This window comes from Balaenoptera borealis, assembly GCF_965194805.1.
Source record: "Balaenoptera borealis genome assembly, chromosome: 19".
NCBI lineage: Eukaryota > Metazoa > Chordata > Mammalia > Artiodactyla > Balaenopteridae > Balaenoptera > Balaenoptera borealis.
The window spans coordinates 32,167,113-32,184,715 of record NC_138878.1 but is presented as its reverse complement, the minus strand read 5'-3'; the positions used below and the strand labels follow the sequence as shown (position 1 = coordinate 32,184,715).

At 49.0% G+C, this 17,603-nt stretch overlaps 1 protein-coding gene across 2 annotated transcripts; it reads right to left on the bottom strand.

The window, feature by feature from the left end:
- Window positions 1-397: 397 nt before the first annotated feature.
- SALL1 (spalt like transcription factor 1) lies at window positions 398-16,675 on the bottom strand. 2 transcript variants are annotated; one of them, XM_082369424.1, is made up of 4 exons: window positions 16,589-16,675; window positions 14,858-14,950; window positions 2,406-5,833; window positions 398-1,263 (listed from the first exon to the last, which is right to left on the bottom strand). In XM_082369424.1, exons 2-4 carry the CDS (start codon window positions 14,931-14,933, stop codon window positions 823-825), a joined length of 3,945 nt encoding a protein of 1,314 aa, XP_082225550.1. In that variant the 5' UTR covers window positions 14,934-14,950; window positions 16,589-16,675; the 3' UTR covers window positions 398-822. The 2 variants fall into 2 exon arrangements, with proteins under 2 accessions (XP_082225550.1, XP_082225551.1); XM_082369425.1 differs by lacking the exon at window positions 16,589-16,675 and adding an exon at window positions 15,966-16,197.
- Between the last annotated feature and the right edge of the window lie 928 nt (window positions 16,676-17,603).

Here is a 17,603-nt window from a genome sequence, read left to right as displayed (position 1 = left end):
TATACTTAGCAGCATTGTGAAATTCCAGCACACATTTTCTATTGTGAATATACCTACAAGGCAAAATGTTACGTCTTAGTTTCAACTACCAAAACAACACTTGTATTTTCTCTAGAGAATTCTGCGTGCTTATCACTGTACAGAAACTTATTAACATTGAGGACGACTCAAGTAAAAAGCACGATACAAATAGCAGTTCAAAATGGAAAGGGTTAAATCTACCAAAAAAAAAAAAAAAAAAAAAAGAGCAGATTGAATTTTAGAATAAAAATCAAAAAAACCCAAACCTTTCAAAGAACCACACAGTTCATTTTGTACTTTCAGTCCTTTCCTTAAATTTGTTTCGAAAGATTAGACAATGTGTTTGCTGATAAAATTTTCCAGCAGGATCAAAGTGTACATTTATATACAGATTTTATTAGAGATCTAATGCATCACTGAGGCATTGCATCAACACCAGATTCATATTAAACTGGATATAGAAAATAAGTTAATGCCAGATTAAGACCGCCTAGCAGGGCAACTTGCAATTGCCATAAATGTTACAGCAAGTTTACAGGACTCTAGTCAATTAGTATTTAGTCCAAAAATACAGAAGACCAAAGTTAACGCTTGCATCCTGTTTGCAAAGCCAGGTTATATCACTAATAAATAAGCTTTCTTAGAACTCTAGAAGTTGAACAAGGTACAAAAGAATGTCTTCAGAATGTTGTAGTTCAGAGATCTGGGGGGACCAGAAGGTGGGGGGCACGGGGCAAGGAGTAGGAGGCAACCCTGGGTCTCATTCTGAACGGGGATGCTCTTTCTCCAGCCAGAGCGGATTTAACTTGTGACGATCTCTTTGCTGTCTTCCACGAAGCGGGTGAAACGGAAGTTGGTTCCATTCTCGCTGCTTGCCATCTTCTCCAGGCCAGCCAGGGGCGCACTGGGCTCTGAGTTCTGGAGCCTCTCCAGGTTTCCCGTCAGCCCGCTAATAGGTGAGCTGCTCCCACTGCCCAGGCTTCCAGGAATTGGAGGGATGCCGCCGTTCTGAATGACCGAGATCTCGTTGGCCTTCATCGCCAGCCCGTTGGAGAGCGCTGCTGCATACTGATTCCAGAAACTGGAAGGATCCCCACTTCCTGACCTGGCCACCAAATCCTTCTGGAACATTTCTGGGAACTTGACGGGATTGCCTCCTAGGAATGTCATGGGGCCATCCACGGAGAGCCGGCGACCCCGGCGGGCAGGGGTGCTGTTCCACATGTGAGTGCCCATGTGTACCTGGGATGGGGGAAGAGAGGAGAGGAGGGAGAAAAAAAGGGGAGAGAGAAGAAGGGAGAAGCTGAATAGCTGAATCTGTCTCAACTCATATCCCAGCACTCGACAGGGCAAGTGGCTGCAATGTCTATTCTTATTACCTGCCCGACAGTGGGAAGGGTAACAAGAACCGTCCACTCCAGTCTGCTGGTAATAAGGTGTCTGCTCTCTGTAGCCCTGGGCCTCCTTGCCTCTGCCTGGGCAAGGATGCCTTACTTACTCCTTTTTTATTACCTGTATTTAGCTTATAATGGCCTCAAGCAAGCCAGTCAGTCGCAGATAGCTCCTTTCAGGGTGAGAATTGTTATGTCCACTCTCATTGCCATGGTAAGTATTGCATCTGACACCTTTTACCCTATAAATGTCCTTTTCAGATGGGAAGAAAGTGCCCCTCACTGATTGCCCATTGGAGGGCCTGTGCGTGGAGAGAAAAAGCCAGAAAGTAATTATTCATTTCACATTACTGGCCGCAATCTCTAGAGAAATACTCTGTCAACAGAAAAATGTACACAGTAAGAGTGTTCAACTGTTGCTCTAGAACTTAAGCATATTTGCTTTCTTTCCAACACATATCAGTAGGAAATGTTGTATGATCAATTATCATAATACCCATTAGCAGAGCAGTGACGTTACTGTTCTTAGAGAGACAAACCACGCTGGACTGCAGAGTTATGAAAAAATAGATGCCAACGCTGAGGAGAACTGTAATTATTAAGTGATACGGGCAGCACACAGGCCACATGGAGGTCTTTAATCAATACCCCATGGCAACGCTGGGCTGTCTGACTTGGTAGGTAAAGCAATTCATTTGGTGCACTTAGCGAGTCAACAGGACTAGGCCGCCGCTTCGCTTAGGTACCAAATTATTCAATGCGCTCTGACGTTCAGCAAGCTGCAGCCTGCCCTACTCCCTGCCGTGATCCCGACCTGCACGGGCACCCACATTTCTCCACATCAGTCACATGCAACAGGTTCCCTTTCGAGAACTCTCTCCCTGACTATCTGGACTGAAGACTCTGGGAACGTACCTTACAAACAGTCAATGGCCACGAGAGAAAGAGGGCTGCTGGGGTGGGTCTGGGTGAGGTACAGATGGAGGGAGGTACCTTAAGATTGCCTTTTGTTGTGAAAGCTCTTCCACAAATAGTGCAAGCAAAGGGTTTCTCTCCAGTGTGAGTTCTCTCGTGAATCTGCAGGGCACTCGACGAGGAGAAGGTCTTGCCACACGTGTTGCAGTAGTGCTGTTTGGGGGTCCTCCTGGGCAGAGCTGGGAGCAGAACTGGGGACGTGGCGGATGATGACAGAGGCCCAGAAGGGACGTGACTGGTGGGGGTGTCCTTACTGTCCTGAGGAGTCACATGCACGAAGCCGTTGACCTCTGTCTTGATGAGAGACGCCAACGAGTTGGCGGGAATCACCGCCGAGTTCTGATTGGGGCCAAGGTTGGAACTGGGCTCAAAGAGCTGTGATGGTAGATCTCGCATCTGATGTGTCAACATGTGTTGCTTCAAATTACCCTTGGTGGAAAAGCCACGATTGCAGACTGTGCAAATAAATGGTCTCTCTTTGGTATGACTTCTGTAGTGAATGTCCAAGGCACTCTGACAAGCAAAGGTTTTGCCACAAATGTCGCAAGCAGTGTTTTTAAATTTACCCCGGTCTCTGAAAGGGAAGAGGATCCCCAAAGAATCTTCTTTGATGATTTTCTCTGTGTGACTAGATGTCAAATCCAAAGCCCCACCGTTCACTGGGGTGGGTGACAAACCATTGGCAAAGTCGCTTGCCCCTGCTCTCTGTGGCTTCTCCTCGGCGCTGGGTGACTTGTGGAATTCCTGGGTGCTGTTGGATGGGGACAGAGCCTGCATGGAGGAGGTAGACTCTGAGATGGCCGGGCTGCCAGCACTTTGGCTCTCCATGTCACCACCCACCGAGGACGAATCGTTGGTCAGGACGTCCCCCTCGACCGACCCGTTCTCCACTGACTTCAGGCTGGCCTGCAGCTGCTCTGCCAGGCCGGCATTGATCATCTTCATCTGATTTTCCAAAGCAGCAATGCTCGACATCTCTAGAGGCAAAGGCGAGGAAGACAGGCTGTCTTGGGACGCATCCGCGGACTTGGGCGTGTCCGGGATGCTGCCCTCAGGACAGTCTTCCATGTTTTCATCGGAGAAGTTGTCTAGGTCATCAAAATTTTTCTCATCAAAGGAGCCCGTGTCAGACTCCATGGACTCGGGGTAGCTGTCAGGGACTGGGGTGTTGGGGATCTGGCCCCCCATGTGCATTCGGATGTGCTGCTGCAGGACTACGGCGTTCGTGAACTTCTTCTGGCAGATGGGGCAGGAATGCTGGACTCTAAGCGGGGGCATAGCACGATGGACGCTGTAATGGGTTTTCAGGTTCCCTTTCGTGGTGAAAGCCCGGCCACAGATCTTACACTTAAAGGGCCTCTCCCCGGTGTGGGTGCGGTAGTGCATCTTCAAGGCGCTCTGACAACTGAGGACCCGGTGGCAGATGATACACTCATTGGGGTCAGTGGCCTTCTTGTCAATGTTTTCGACCAGCTGCTGAAGCTTGGATGTCTCTGAAGCCTGGGCTGAGTCCAAGAGTCCCCCAAAAGGAAACTTCGCCTTGAACTGCTCGGACATGAGCGGCAACAAAGGGTTGGTGAAAGTCGAGGCACTGCCTGGGCCAACGTCGGATGCTAGGGAACTCAGCACGCCGGTGCTCACGGCTGGGGCTGAGCTGGGGACCACGCCGCTCTCTTCGCTTTTGCCACTGGAGGGGGGCCCAGTGGAACCTTCCGCTTCCTCTGGGAGCCCACCCGGGTTTCTCGAGGCCGGCTCGGGAGCCCCGGAGTCACTTGTGACGGAGCCCGGGGGGCTGGCGGCAGAATGGCTGATGGGGATGGGGGCTGGCTCTTCGGTCTTGATGAAGGGGGTGAGGGTCGGGGGCAACGGCAGGCCGACTGAAGTGGTCAGAGTGGGCAGGACCGGTTTGGTGTCTAGCCAGCTGGTGACCGGCTTTTCTGGAGGAATGGACATGCCGTAGGGGATGCCGGTACTGGTCGGGATGTTGTCCAAATGCTCAGGCACGGGATAGGGGTTCATCTGGATATGAGGGTATTTCTCTTTGTGGCGCTGAAAGTGGACTTTGAGGTTCCCCTTGGTGGAGAACCGGTTCCCGCAGATGTTGCACTTGAACGGCCTCTCTCCGGTGTGGGAACGGAGGTGGATCTGCAAGGCACTGTCGCTTCCGAAGACCTTCGCACAGAACCTGCACTTGTGTTTGAAGAAGGCCTCGTCCGAAGCGCTTTTTGCTTCGAAGGCAGTGACATTTGGTGGCTTGCTTTTTCTTTGCTGGGCCAAGGCAGACAAGGAGTTTAAATCCTCTGCCGTCGTTCCGATGTTGGGCAAAGGGCTGGGGAAAACCGAGTTAGCAGGGGCCGGCTGAGGTAGAAGTGGATTAGATGCAGGACTCAATAGACTGCTTATTGCAAAAGCTGGTGAGGAGGATGCCGAGACCGCGGGGTTGCCGGCATGGGCGTGGGAGGCACCCGCACCCGAAGCCACTTTTTCCGAGGATGGGGTGGGAACTGCCGCCGCCAGTACGTGAACGCTGGGGGAAGAGCCGCTGTGGGGTGGACCGATGGTGTTGCCAGAGCTGCTCTGAGGTAGCTGGATGGGGGGGAGCCGTTTCACACCGCTGATGCTGGCAGATTGGCTAGCGAGGCTCTGTGCTAACCCAGCTGCTGCCGCCAGCTGCTGAGATAAATGGGAGCTGAGTGTGGACAAGGGGTTGGCAGATGTTCGTACAGTACCTGGAGAAGGACTAGAAGATGTTGGCAAGTCTGTGTTCTGAGAAGCCAACAGCAATATTTGGTGACGAATCTGTTCGATCAGTTGCAGCTGATGGATCTGCTGCTGCTGCAGAGCTAAGAGCTGCTCCATCAGGGCCGGGACGGCCAGCTTGCCTCCGGAGGCCCCATTGCACCTCGCTTCCTGGGAGAACTGGGCCACCGCCACCTTGGTGCTCTGGAGGTTCTCGATGATGACATTGCTGTTGATCACGGAGAAGTTGCCCAGTGTTGTCAGGTCCCCGAGTTGAGGTAGAGAGGTTGTGATCGCTGAGGTACCTGTGCAGGAGCTGCCGCTGCTGCAGCTTGGGGGGGCGCTGCTGTCGTCACCGCTGCTCAGGGGGCCACTGGCGCCTTTGTGGGCCACTGGGGCCTCCACCTCCATGGACTCTTCCCTGTCCGGTCCGTGCGGTTCCGCCAGGTCACTGCAGTCTCCTTGCTCTGTTTTGTTAGCCGTGTCGTTCATCTGTTCCTCGGGATGATCCGGAGTGGGGCTGGGGGAGAAGGTTTCAGGTGGGGAGGCTGGACTTTCATTTACAATTAAAACTAGTTGGTTTTTAGTACAGTTCTTCTTGTGGAGCAGAAGATCTGACAATTCAAAGAACTCGGCGCAGCACCGGCCGCAGACGTGGGCATCCTTGCTCTTAGTGGTGCGGTTGGGTTGACCCTTCTCTGTGTCTCCTGCAAACGTCAAAAGGAGCAGGGTTAGCGAGTGAGCCAGGACACCCAGACATCCATGACTTCAAAAAGAGAGAAAGGGGTTGATCAACTCTTTTCTCCCTGCGAAACTCAAAACTGTGGCCCCTGAAAAACAATCAATATTCCCTAAGAACAATCATGATTAAATTTTTAGGCTGTTGGAGGACTTCCTATCAATCTGGTATCTCCGAGAGCCATGACCTTCAGGTAATCCATCAAAATATAAAATACTGCGAACTGCAGACATTGGTGCATAATGAAATTCCATAGCAAAATATTGATTTCCGATATTTTATACACGTTATTGTCTACTCATCCAGAGACGGTCCAGCCACCATCCTGAGGACTTATTAGGCTCTTGAGTTTCTGTCAACCTTATTCATTTTCAACTGATTCAAAGATATCTGTGACAGTTTGTTCTGTCACTAAACTAATTTGTAGTCATTCAGGTTCCAATCAGTGGTTGACAAGGGGAAAAAAAATGCACATCACCAAGTTGAAGACTGACAACTTGAAAATCACCTCCAGCCCCTACCTAGAACCTGAGCTACGTCTGATCCGTGACAAGCACACTTTAGCCACATCAGTAAGAAATCCTCCAGACCGCTCAAGACTCAGTTGAATACAAAAGAGAAAGCAACGTGCGCCACACACACATAAACACACACACACACACACACATGAGAGAAACACAATGATCATAATCCGTTACAAGGCCTGCCTGGCACCTATATATCACCCTGTGGCATGTTTATTTTTAAAATTAAAGAATGCAACTATGGCTACCATCCCACTAATCAAGGAATATATGCCACTATGCTCCAAATGGCAACATTATGCCTCTAAATATTTCAACAAAAGTGCTCTTTCTATGTATAAAAACTGGCACAGGATTTACATTTCTGATTAAACATCAACTTAAAGAAAGATGTGCAGTTAAGGGGAAGTGAAGAATTATTCTTGGTTTCCAGTTTGGAAATGCTTTGCAATTCTCCTTGTCTGAATGCCTTTAAAAACAGTTTGCTCTTAACTGTTATCAATTGTTTAACAGATTGTCCTGAACCTTTCATTATAAAATCCCTTTATTTCATGTTTGTTTCCACTGGTTGCTCAGATTTCTTCTCACTAAGATCCATTTTAAACATAAAAATCTCCAACTCCAAGCTAACATCCTATTCAAAGACAGGATGGCGTCCCATTGTTTGCCCAGCATGGGGAACACCAACTTCTGTTGTACAAATGGTGTGTGGTCATCTCCGAAGGCTGTGAAAAAAAAAAAAAAAAAACTGTTTAATTCAAGGATTACCTCCCTGTGTGCTTTTCTGCAGAACTGAATCAGATAATAGTTAGTTTCCATGACTTCCAAATTGAATCTCCCAGAAAACTTGCAGGGGGAAAAAAAAAAACTAATTGCAAATATGAATAAACGCAAAATCAAAATGCTTTTTCAGTAAACTTAGAGTTGACTCAAAAGAGCCTGCCATTTTCCTCTTTATAGTAAACATGAAAAAAAAAAAAAAAGGAAAAAGAAAAGAAAAGCTTGAGTAGTTTTGCATTCCAGAAAATATAATTAATACCCAAATACTAACTTCTGAAAATTCCTTAACTCTGTTTGCCTTGAGTGATACCACAGTTGATTAGAAGCCCTGGTAAAGTATGCCAAATGTATGCGCACTTTATTCACTGGGAGGGTTATTTGAGTAGCTAAGTTATACTTAACAAGCTAGCTTTCCTAATACCCATCTTTTAATCTCCGCAAGGGTATAGTGCAAAATGCATTAACAATACCAAACAAATCTTGATTGGAGCAGAAAATACCAATAATGATTCAGTTTTAATTTAACGTTTAATCATCCTAATTGGCACAGGATTCCTCTGCACATTCAAGGTGCTGTTTTAAGCCCTTTCTGTCTCTCTCACTGCTTTAAAATAATGTAAACAAAATACGCTAAAGTTATGTTGCTTAACTTGGGATGAAAATAATGTGACAAAAATTCTGTTTAAAGTTTCTTATTTTGACAACCAATTTTAAATGATGCATCCATTTCAGATGCTTATTTTAAACTAGGAAATGCAATTCCTAATATATTCAACCGAAATGTTATTTCTTTCTCTTTGCACATTTCCATATGTAATGGTTATGTTTCCATCTACTTTTACAGCCAATTATGAAGGAACAAAAGCTATTCTGTTTGTTCACACATTTTCAACAAAATGCATTAAAACTATTATGTCAGCATGTTCTATTAAGCTCTGCATTCAGTGGAAAATACTTTTCAACCAGCTCACATTTATCAAAACATAAAGCCACTTTAAAACACAGTTTTGCTTGGTCAGCTGGGCTTAGACAAATAATGACAGATTCAGAACTAAATAACTAGCAAGGGAAATCAGAAAACTGACTTCATCAATTGTACACATTACAATGCAGTTGCTTCAAATATTTAGCACATCTGTGCTCACGATTAAAGGGCATTTTTAATTCTTTATAACTTGCAAACATCTGATATTCTCATAATATAGAGAGAAAATAAAAAGGTTACTTTACAGGATTTAGCTGATTATTACTTTCCTGTGCTCCAATTCTGCATTTGTGCTGTTTCAAGACTCACTTGAGAATTTTCAAGTTTTTTGACCTGAACATTTTTACATTTAGGGTTGTGCTAACTGGATGGAAAATATAGACATTTAAAAATAAGTGCCTGCCTTCTTCTAAGAAAGAGACTGTGTTTAAAAAAAGCTGCCCATATTTTAGCTTAGATTTTCACATTTTAATAAGCTGACATTTGATCTCACTGTAGAGTCAAATAATTTAATTTCCTGATGTTTATGAACACCAAAAAAAAAAAAAATCCTGATATCTATTTTGATTTATTTCAAAAGCAGGTGTCGCTACACTATAATAGTTCTTAACTTTAAATCTATCTGCCTTCTGAACAGAATTCCAATGAAGCAGCTTTATAAAAAAAAAAAAAAAAAAGACAAAACATGAGGACTAGTTTGAATCTTTAACTACCAAAGGAAATATTTTAAGTTGTAATAAGATATACACACACACAAACATGTTCTAATTCATTTTTCTGACCATTTGCTATCTTGCATCTCTCTCAATAATCTGTTACACAGGATTGCAACTGGTGACCCCCTTATAGTAAATACAGTTGCCTTGTTCCCTGTACTATGGTGAAAACAATATTCCAGTTCCTCTTCTATGGATTTTGCATACAAATTAATTTTGTAATCGTGGTCATATAGAAAAATTTAAGAAGTAGTGGTTTTCTAAGTATGTACACACAAAAAGATATTTGGAATTTTCTGGGTTTCTTTTCCCCGCTCTGGGTCAGGAGAGGAGGTGATCTTATAGCTCCAGCCAATGTATATGAAAATCCCAGATGTTTTAGTTCTCATTGTACTGTTTAGGTTCTTGATGCCCAATTCAAATGTGTCAGTTTTCATCATCTGAACTAAACATTGCAGAATAGGAGACAGAAAATTGAAGTGTTCCAGTGTATCTGTCTGCTGAGAAAACAAAAATACAACTATGCCCCACACTGAAAGGTTTAGCCATCCAGGAAAACAAAACAAAACAAAACAACACAACAGCCCTACTGTACCATGTTGCGTTTTCTTTTTTGGAGCTCCCCGGAAAGACCCTTCACTTTACTTCCCATTACCCTCAGATCACATTAACATTTTTAATAAAACCTCACAAGATTGTGATTTTGGAACCTATCATTTTAACTGGCTGCTCCTTTTTGTAGACCAATTTCGAAAGGCTATCACAAACATTTTTGATTGATTGGTCTTTTCTCTTGTTTTCTTTTTCTTTCACAGACCTGGGAAAAACCTGCATCCGAATGTCCAGCTTAAGATTCCAAAGCAATTTTCAACACCGCCACATATGCTCTGCATATTTTCTGTAATGTCTTAAGTTTCTTCTATGGGATATGCAACCACATGACACATTTTACTGGCCTCCTTCAAGTCCCCTCACTGTTCTGGCTGGGATTAGCGTATTCTCGAGGGGAAGAATACAAGGGAAAAATCTCTGAAAAAATAACAACACGGACAAGACAGTCCTTTGAAAATCGTGATACCAGCCCACCTAATGTACACAATAAATGAAAGGGGAAAATGTCTTCCCCTTGGATGAATCAAACTGAACACTAGATGGGGTTCCAGTTGCAAGGGTTTGTTCAAAAACTTCTTTGTGGCTTTCCTCTTCCAGTGACGCGTAAAAGAGACTGCTTAAGGCGAGATCTAAACTTTGACTACATAAACATTGGCAAAGGCACAAGAAACTAAATCCCTGTTGTTTGAGGGTAAAACTGAGCTATGGGAACTACCTGTCAATCTTCCCCTTTGGGGGTCTGGCATCTGAGGGTGACAGGGGAATAAGGTTAGGAAAAGAAGCCAAGCTGATAAGGTGAAACTAAAATAAACTTCGAACTTCCTGCTAAGTGACTAGCAAGACTCAATTTGGGGGTCACTGGGAAGATTCTGAAGGACATATTATGATCTGGACCTTGTCACCTCTGCATGGGAGGAGGCTAGCAAAGGTTAAAACAGCTCGACACATCTAGGTTTTCCAAAGCCTGGCACACCGACTTTTTTTCTTTTGGAGGGGGAGGGGTGCTGGTTCTTGGGATAATTTACCATCTCCTTCGTTCAACTGCTCAATGACTGCCGTTTTGGTAATCTAAGAATATTTGGGAAGACTGGGCTAGCTGTATCAGGAGGTACCTTAGAAAAACCGAATTAAGTCTGCAGAAGGAATTAGTTCTGGTTCCTCCACTGAGCTTGGCTTTTCCCAATTTCAAAAAAACTGAACTTGCTGGTCAAAGTCTCCCCCAGCTTTTCGGTAAGATCTCTGCGTTAAAAATTTGGGTTTCTGCTTTCTAAAGGACTGTGGGTCAAGACAACTTGCTACCTGCGAAAGTAGAAAGAAATGAAATAAAGTCCCCAAAGAATAACCTATAAACTGGCACTCGTGCCTATAAACCATAGGTGAACCTGGATGTAAAATAAATCACAAAACATTCGGTATCACAAATCCACTTTCACACACGCTCTCTCGTGTCCATCCACCCTTCGCTTGTTTGTGTGTTTGTCACATTTTTGGAAGTATGTACAGCCTGCAGCAAATCCCCCCTAAACAGTTTGCATTTTCTCAACCAGAATCTTCCATTATACCACAAACTTAAAATAGGCCTGATTAAACATGAGTACTTTCCAACTGCCTTATCGTGCAGGTGTCGGTTTTTCAAAAAAAGCAATTAATTACAGTTCTCTCTAACCTTTGGGCCCAGAAATCAATGTGTTGCCATTAAGCTGCTCACAATGAGTAAATTACTTCGGTAAATAATGGAATTTCATTATTAATATAAATAAGAGGAATTTTTATGATACTTTATATGAGAGGCAGGGTGTTATCTCCAGTTCATGATGCTTTTATCTTTCTTCCAATATGATCTTTTCCTTGAAAAGGCTGGGCACCGAAATCCTTTCTTAATAGATGAATGGAGTCTGAGTGGGCCATCCATGTAGTTCCAGGAATCTTAAAAACACCACCCAAAGAAGAAAAACCCAACACACACACACACACACACACACACACACACACACACACCCCTCTGAAATCCAAATCTCTAGTAAAGAACCCACATATAAAATCATTAGATTCTAATGTGCCCTTTCCTCAGAATTATTTATCTCGGTAAATAATTTTCCCAATGGCAGTCATCTTTCTACAAGTAATTCGAGACTTGTTGAATATCATTTAAGAGACAAGTAAGGTGCCAAAATCTTGGTTTCATAGGAAACAGAAAAATCCCCCAGTTTATTTTAGGGTTTTATAGCTGCACCAAAAGTAGAAGTAAAATATGAACATTGTAAGACTGACCAAATAATCTTGTTTTCTTGAACTTGTTCCGATGAAGTTATCCTCGGGGCTGCTGAGCCTGGCTGGGATTTTCTTTGTACGCGCGCACACACTTAAACACACACAGGCGTGACATGCAGCACAGCAAGCCTGGCTGCTCCCGGCCTTGGGAGTCACTCCTTCAGGGCTGTGGTAACTGGGGTCTACAAACTTTTCTAGCTCCCACTCTGGGCCGAGGTCACGAAATTGGAGGTGCCAGCATCTGCTAAGGGCACTGCCGACTAGATTTCATTTGGTATGTTCAGCATTTCATTTGCCATATTGTAAGCCCATTTCAAGATAGAAAAAAAAGGAACCACATTGTTTAAGGAAAGGTTTATCTTCTAAAAATTTAACAATTTTGTGTAGATTAAAACAAACCGGCAAACCAAAAAACAGAACCCGACAACTCTTTGAAGTGTATTTTCTGGGTGGATAGAAGAATGGGTTGCTGAATATACTGCATGAAAGGTGGTGACTTTTTAAAGGTAACTTGGAGACAAGTCATGATCTCTCAGTTCTCTGTAGCTCACAACTATTCCCAAATAAAAAGAACTGGAGTGTGTAAGGCCCTCCTGTAAATCAGACATGGAGGAGGATTAGTTGTGTACTAATATTATTACAACATACTAAATCCTGTAACCCTATTACAAAATCTACCCTCTAGGCAGCTTCTCCTAAACTTATTGTTCAACCATGTAAAAACAGTCATAATCTAAAACCATTACAACTGGAGAAAAGGAGGGGGGTAGGGAGAGGTGAGAAAGGGGGCTGGGAGGCGAGTGTTTCCTACGGTGCCCCTAACAGTTTACTGCCTCTTAGGACAATGAACCAGCTTTTGGGGATAAAAAAGAAAAAAAAGAAAGGAAGGAAGGAAGGAAAAAAGTAAAAGAAAGGGAAAAAAGAAAGAAAGGAAACTTGATTCAGTGACTTAAGTAACTTACCTCAAAGCTCAAATAAACTAAAAAAAAAAAAAAACAGTCCTAATAAATAATAATGGTCAGAGGTAGTGAACTCCTTTTATGCTATCGCTTTATGAGAAGCCTTAACTATTAAAAACTCCGGATTCAGAAGGCGACAGGAAAAAGGCAAAGATCTAGCAAGCATCAATTCTCCGGGAAGCCTGAGCCTTTATTTTTTCTTTTTTGAAAATATAGAAAATCAGTACACATTTATTAAAAAAAAAAAAAAAAAAAAAGACTTACAAAACTCTTGCCTCTCCTCCCATGAGGTTTGGTCCTCTACAAACTGTTAACTGTAACAGTATTACTGTGAGGAAGGTCTCACCAGAAACTTTAGGAAAGATGGGTGTGGGAGTGAGATGCAGAAGAAACCAGCTGAGAAAAACCCAGAAAAATACCGTGGCAGCGGCCTTGGGTAATTCACCTCACTGTACCTCGACTACCCGGTCTCGCCTGGGGTGGAAAGCGGGGATCAGGGGTTCTTCTCCGAGGACTGAGAAATCGCAGAGGCTCTGGGTAAGGCTTGAAGCTCGAGAAAGTACTGGGGTGGAGGGAGCAAATATTGTAAACAAATTCCTTAATCGGTCTCTGTTCTCCCCAATTTCTTAAGGGACCCCCCACGCCAGGAGTCCCCTTTCAGGACAGTCGGGGTTTAGGGGGTGGGAGTCCCTTCGCTTCTCTGCCTGGGTTCTGCGCGGGTCCCTGCGCCCCAGCTCTGCTGAGAAGCAGGCCTCTCAGGAAGGACCCCGGGACCTTGGGGCCCGGGCGGCCGCAGAGTTTAGGGGACAGAGGTGCCGACCAAAGGGCACGCTTTGGAGCCCTATCGGGGTCCAGCTCCCTCCTCCACACCCCAAAATGATGCCCGGGACTGGAGCATCTCGAGTCGCGGAGACCGCTTGGGGGTTGCCCCTCGTCCTTCCGCAGCCGAGGGGCAAACATTGTGCCCGGGGAACCGAGCCCGAGCACCGCTCCATCGCCTCTGGCCCTGGGCCTGGGAGCTCGGAGGCCCCTAAAGTGAAACACCTTTAGGAATAAGGAAGGATTCGAGGTGTCCTCCCTCTGTACCCCCGATTCCCTGACCGGATCTCTCCCACTCTCGGCCTTAGCTCCCTAACACAAACTTTGTTCTGGACTTGTTCGTTCCCTTCGGGATCCCTCAGTTGTCGTCTCCATCGTAAGAAGCTAGTGCCTCTGTTTTAGGGGGATTCTCTCGTGGCTAGATAGCCCCCCAACTCTGGAAAAAACGACCCTTACGACTCCTGGAAGTACAAGGTACCACGATCCTCAGCGGGAGCCAACCGAGTTTAAAGATTTCTTGGGGGCGCGGGGGATGCATGCGTTGGGAGAAGAGATGCTGGGATAAACTTGGGTAGCCGGACCCCGACACTTTGTTGCCCCGTCTGCCGGCACTCAGTTTGGGGAGCACCCAGCAGCAAAGAGCACTCTCCACTCCGGCCTCCACCCCGGTGTGTCAGGCGCGGGCGCCCCAACACAGGTCCCCATCTTCTTGCAGCTCCGAACTCCCAAAGGCACCCCATTCCGCGGTGCGGGCCCAGGAGGAGTGGGAACGTTGGGGGGAGGGGGAGCGCGACGCAGGGAGCTCCCCCCACGTTCCGAGTTGAGCCCAGAGCACAAAGTAAACTTCCTTCCCTCAGGCAGCAGGGCCAGGGCGGCGGAGGCCAGGCCGGGGCCCCGGGCGCGGGCCGGGAAGCCCGTGCAGCCCCGCGCAGGCAGGGGCCGACGGCCTCTGCCCGCACCCGCGCCCCGCCGGGCACCCGGGCCCCTGCCGCAGCTTGGCGGAAAAGCCGGGACGGAGAAGCAAGGCCGGCGTGCCCTCTCTCCTCCCCACAGGAGGACCCAACAACTCCGGAAAGATCCTGCCGAGAGAAGTGTTTGCCTTCCCCATTGCAAGGGGGGAAGCCCAGCAAAGGCAAATTGAAAATTAAAAAGAAAAAAAAAAAAATCGCGGAGTCGAAAAGGCGATTCGGGACGCGGCGGCGGCGCCGCGGCGGGGCGGTGGGCGCAGGGGCCAGCCGCGTGTGCGTGGGTGCGAATGCGCGTGAGTGTGAGTGCGAGTGCGTGTGTGCGCGTGTGTGTGTCCGCGGCGCGGTCCGGAGCACTCACCATCTCGCCGGGGGAGCGAGGCCACTTCGGGGTCGGATTGGAAATGTTGAGGCTTCGCTTGCTTCCTCCGCGACATGCTGGCTCAAACATCAGCTGGGGCAGAATAAAAAATTACTAAAAAAAAATCTTCTCAAAATTACGGAAATCGAGCGGCGGCGGCGGCGGCGGCTCCCCCCGCCCGCCGGCCCGCCCGCCCCCTCCCCGGCTCCCCGGCCCCGGGCGCAGCGCGCATGTGTCCTGCTATAATTATGATTATCAATAATGCATTGCGATTAATCATAGAGGGGCTCTTTGAAAGGCGATTGGCACCGGGCCAGCGCTATTCAAACCCGCTCGCCTTAATCAATTAGTTCGTGATTTGCTGCAGACCCCTGTCTCTCCGCGCGCTGGCCCAATAAGCCGGCCGCGGGGCTGGCTCTGCGCGCCGCGCCGCCCGACACTGGGTTAACCCTCTTCGCGACCGCCAGGGACTCCGCGGCCGGGCCAGCGGGGGCCTGCCTCCTCGCCTCTGCGCACCAGGCACCCCGGCCTGAGCCCCCCTCCCTCCCTCGGCTCCCCCATCCAGGGCTGGGCCGACCCAAATTAGCATGCCCTCCCCGGAATTAAGCCTCCCCGGGTGGGGGGTGGGGCCGGGCGGCGGGGCCTGGGGACCCGGGCTGCAGGCGCGCGGCGAACTTCCCAACTCCGGCGCTAGGCGCGCCGGCCCGCGGGGGGAGGGAGTCCCGTGGCGGGATTTGGGGGGAGGAAGTCCCGTTTCTTGAGTGTTTCTTCGTTTCTTTAAGAGCTCCCAGAAAGCAGCCCACCCCCACACCCATTGAAAAAAAAAAAATAAGCGAGTGGGGAAGAGCCAGCCCCACGCCGGTCCGCCTCCCGCCCGCGGCCAGGCCTCCCTCCCGCTCGCCGCCTGGCTCGGCGCTCCTTCGCCCCGAGTTCTCCATCCCCTGGATCCCGGGTTCGCGGGGCGCGGAGAAGAGGACCAAGGAAAGGTTTGGGAACATGACGGGTTTGGGGCTTTGGGGGGGAGGGGCAGCTCTCCCGCCACCCCGATCCTCCTCAAAGGGCCCCGATCCTCCAGCCTCTCGCTTGCTCCCTCGCTCCCTTTCTCTACCTCGGACATTCCCAGGACAATTAGGGCTGAAGTTTTCGGGAGAAGCGGCCCCGAGCCCGTGGGATAAGGGGGCGGCCCGGCTCCGCCCAGGACCCCTCCCGGACCTCCCCCTCGGCTGCCCGGGTTGGCTGCAGGGTGCGTCACTCCGCGGGGAGGCGGCGGCGGCCGTGGCGCCGCAGATCCCGGGGCGGGCGGCGAGCGGGGACCGGCCTGGGATCCGAGTTCAGCTCCAGCCGGGGGGAGGGGAGGGGCTGCCGCTTACCCAGCACGCTGCAACCCTCCCCTGGCCTCGGGAGGCGCGGGCCTGCCCCGCCGGGCTCCGGGCAAGGCCAGTCCCCGGGACCCCTGGGCTCCCCGACCTGGGGGAGGGGGCCGTGCCCCGGGCTCCTGGCGAGGTGGCCGAGCTGAGCCGGGAGTGAAAGCGGGGGGTCCTTGTCCGCAGCTGTCTGGCCCGGCAGAAGCTCGCCTCCACTTCTCAGGCACTTGCCGACAGCGGCGCCCAAACTTTTCGCACCAGCTCCATCTCCCCAGGCTGGGATGCAGCCTCCCCACCCGAGCCCCAGAGCCCGGAATGGGGATCCCGGGGTCCGCACTCCCTCCGCTGGGCTCGGGCGCCCGCGAACCTGAGGTTCAGTCCTCGTCTCAGCCTAGCTCTTCCCCCTCGCGCCTCAGGGTCTCCTCGCTCCAAGGTTCCCGAAGTCCTGCGCCCGAGGGACAAACTAAACTTCGGTTGAGTAATGGGGAGGAGGGGGGTGCAGATACACAATCCCTGCCCTATCTCGCGATCGGGAAAGGAGAGGGCTCATAAGGACGCCCCAATTCGGGAGCGCCCTGGAGTCTGGAGAGGAACGCAGTCGGTTCGCGCGAAGTGGGCACCAATCTTCGGGTAGAGTTTCGGGTACTCCGGACCCTACTGCGCTCCCCCATGACTCTCTCTAGCTTCTTTGCGTCCCCCCCCCCTTTTTTTTAAACCTAAATCTTTTGTGTGCGGGTGAATATTTCTGTTTTCCTCCTGGCGACTTTATTTTTCTTGGTATAACTTCTCCTTTCTCCTTGTTCGCCCTTTCTTCACCTTTTCTCCCCCTTATTTTTCCTCTCTTCTGCCCTCGCTCGGTTCCTAACACACACGCGCGCACACACACACACCCTCTGCCCCTCGCTCTTTCTCCCCAGGTCCTGTTGGTTACAGTAGATTTTGATAAAAAGACAGACGAAGCCATCAGTGGGGCTGATGTTGAAGAATGAAGATAATAATGTTTCCATAGGTGGTGCTTCAAATGCCATTATTTCTCACTGAATATTTAAAGAGATTCCTCGGCAAAGATGGATCTGCGTGCTCCTGGGGTGCGAGCCGCTCGCTTCCCCCAGACACCCGGGAAAGTGTGCAGGAGCACGTGTAAACCCTCCCCCCCCCCACACACACACACTCCGCAAACTGTGATCCTCGCAGACACCCCAACCCGCGCCCTCCCAGGTACACCAATGCGGCCGTATGCACTTGCACACTCGCTTCTCCGCTTATGCCCGCGTTTGGAGCCGCCCCGCATCCGTCTCTAACAATCTTGGCTTCTTGAAAGTCCGGGTCTCCCGGGCACCGCGTGCTGCCAGGAACCAAGCGGAGCTGGCGATCCCGCAAAC

Excerpts from the sequence above, each read along its gene's own strand:
- SALL1 (XM_082369424.1), bottom strand. The coding sequence starts at position 14,933 with ATGTCGCGGAGGAAGCAAGCGAAGCCTCAACATTTCCAATCCGACCCC. Across the intron at positions 5,834-14,857 it reads CTCGCTCCCCCGGCGAGATG|GAGACACAGAGAAGGGTCAA; the intron begins GTGAGTGCTCCG and ends TGACGTTTGCAG. Across the intron at positions 1,264-2,405 it reads CAACAAAAGGCAATCTTAAG|GTACACATGGGCACTCACAT; the intron begins GTACCTCCCTCC and ends CCCCCATCCCAG.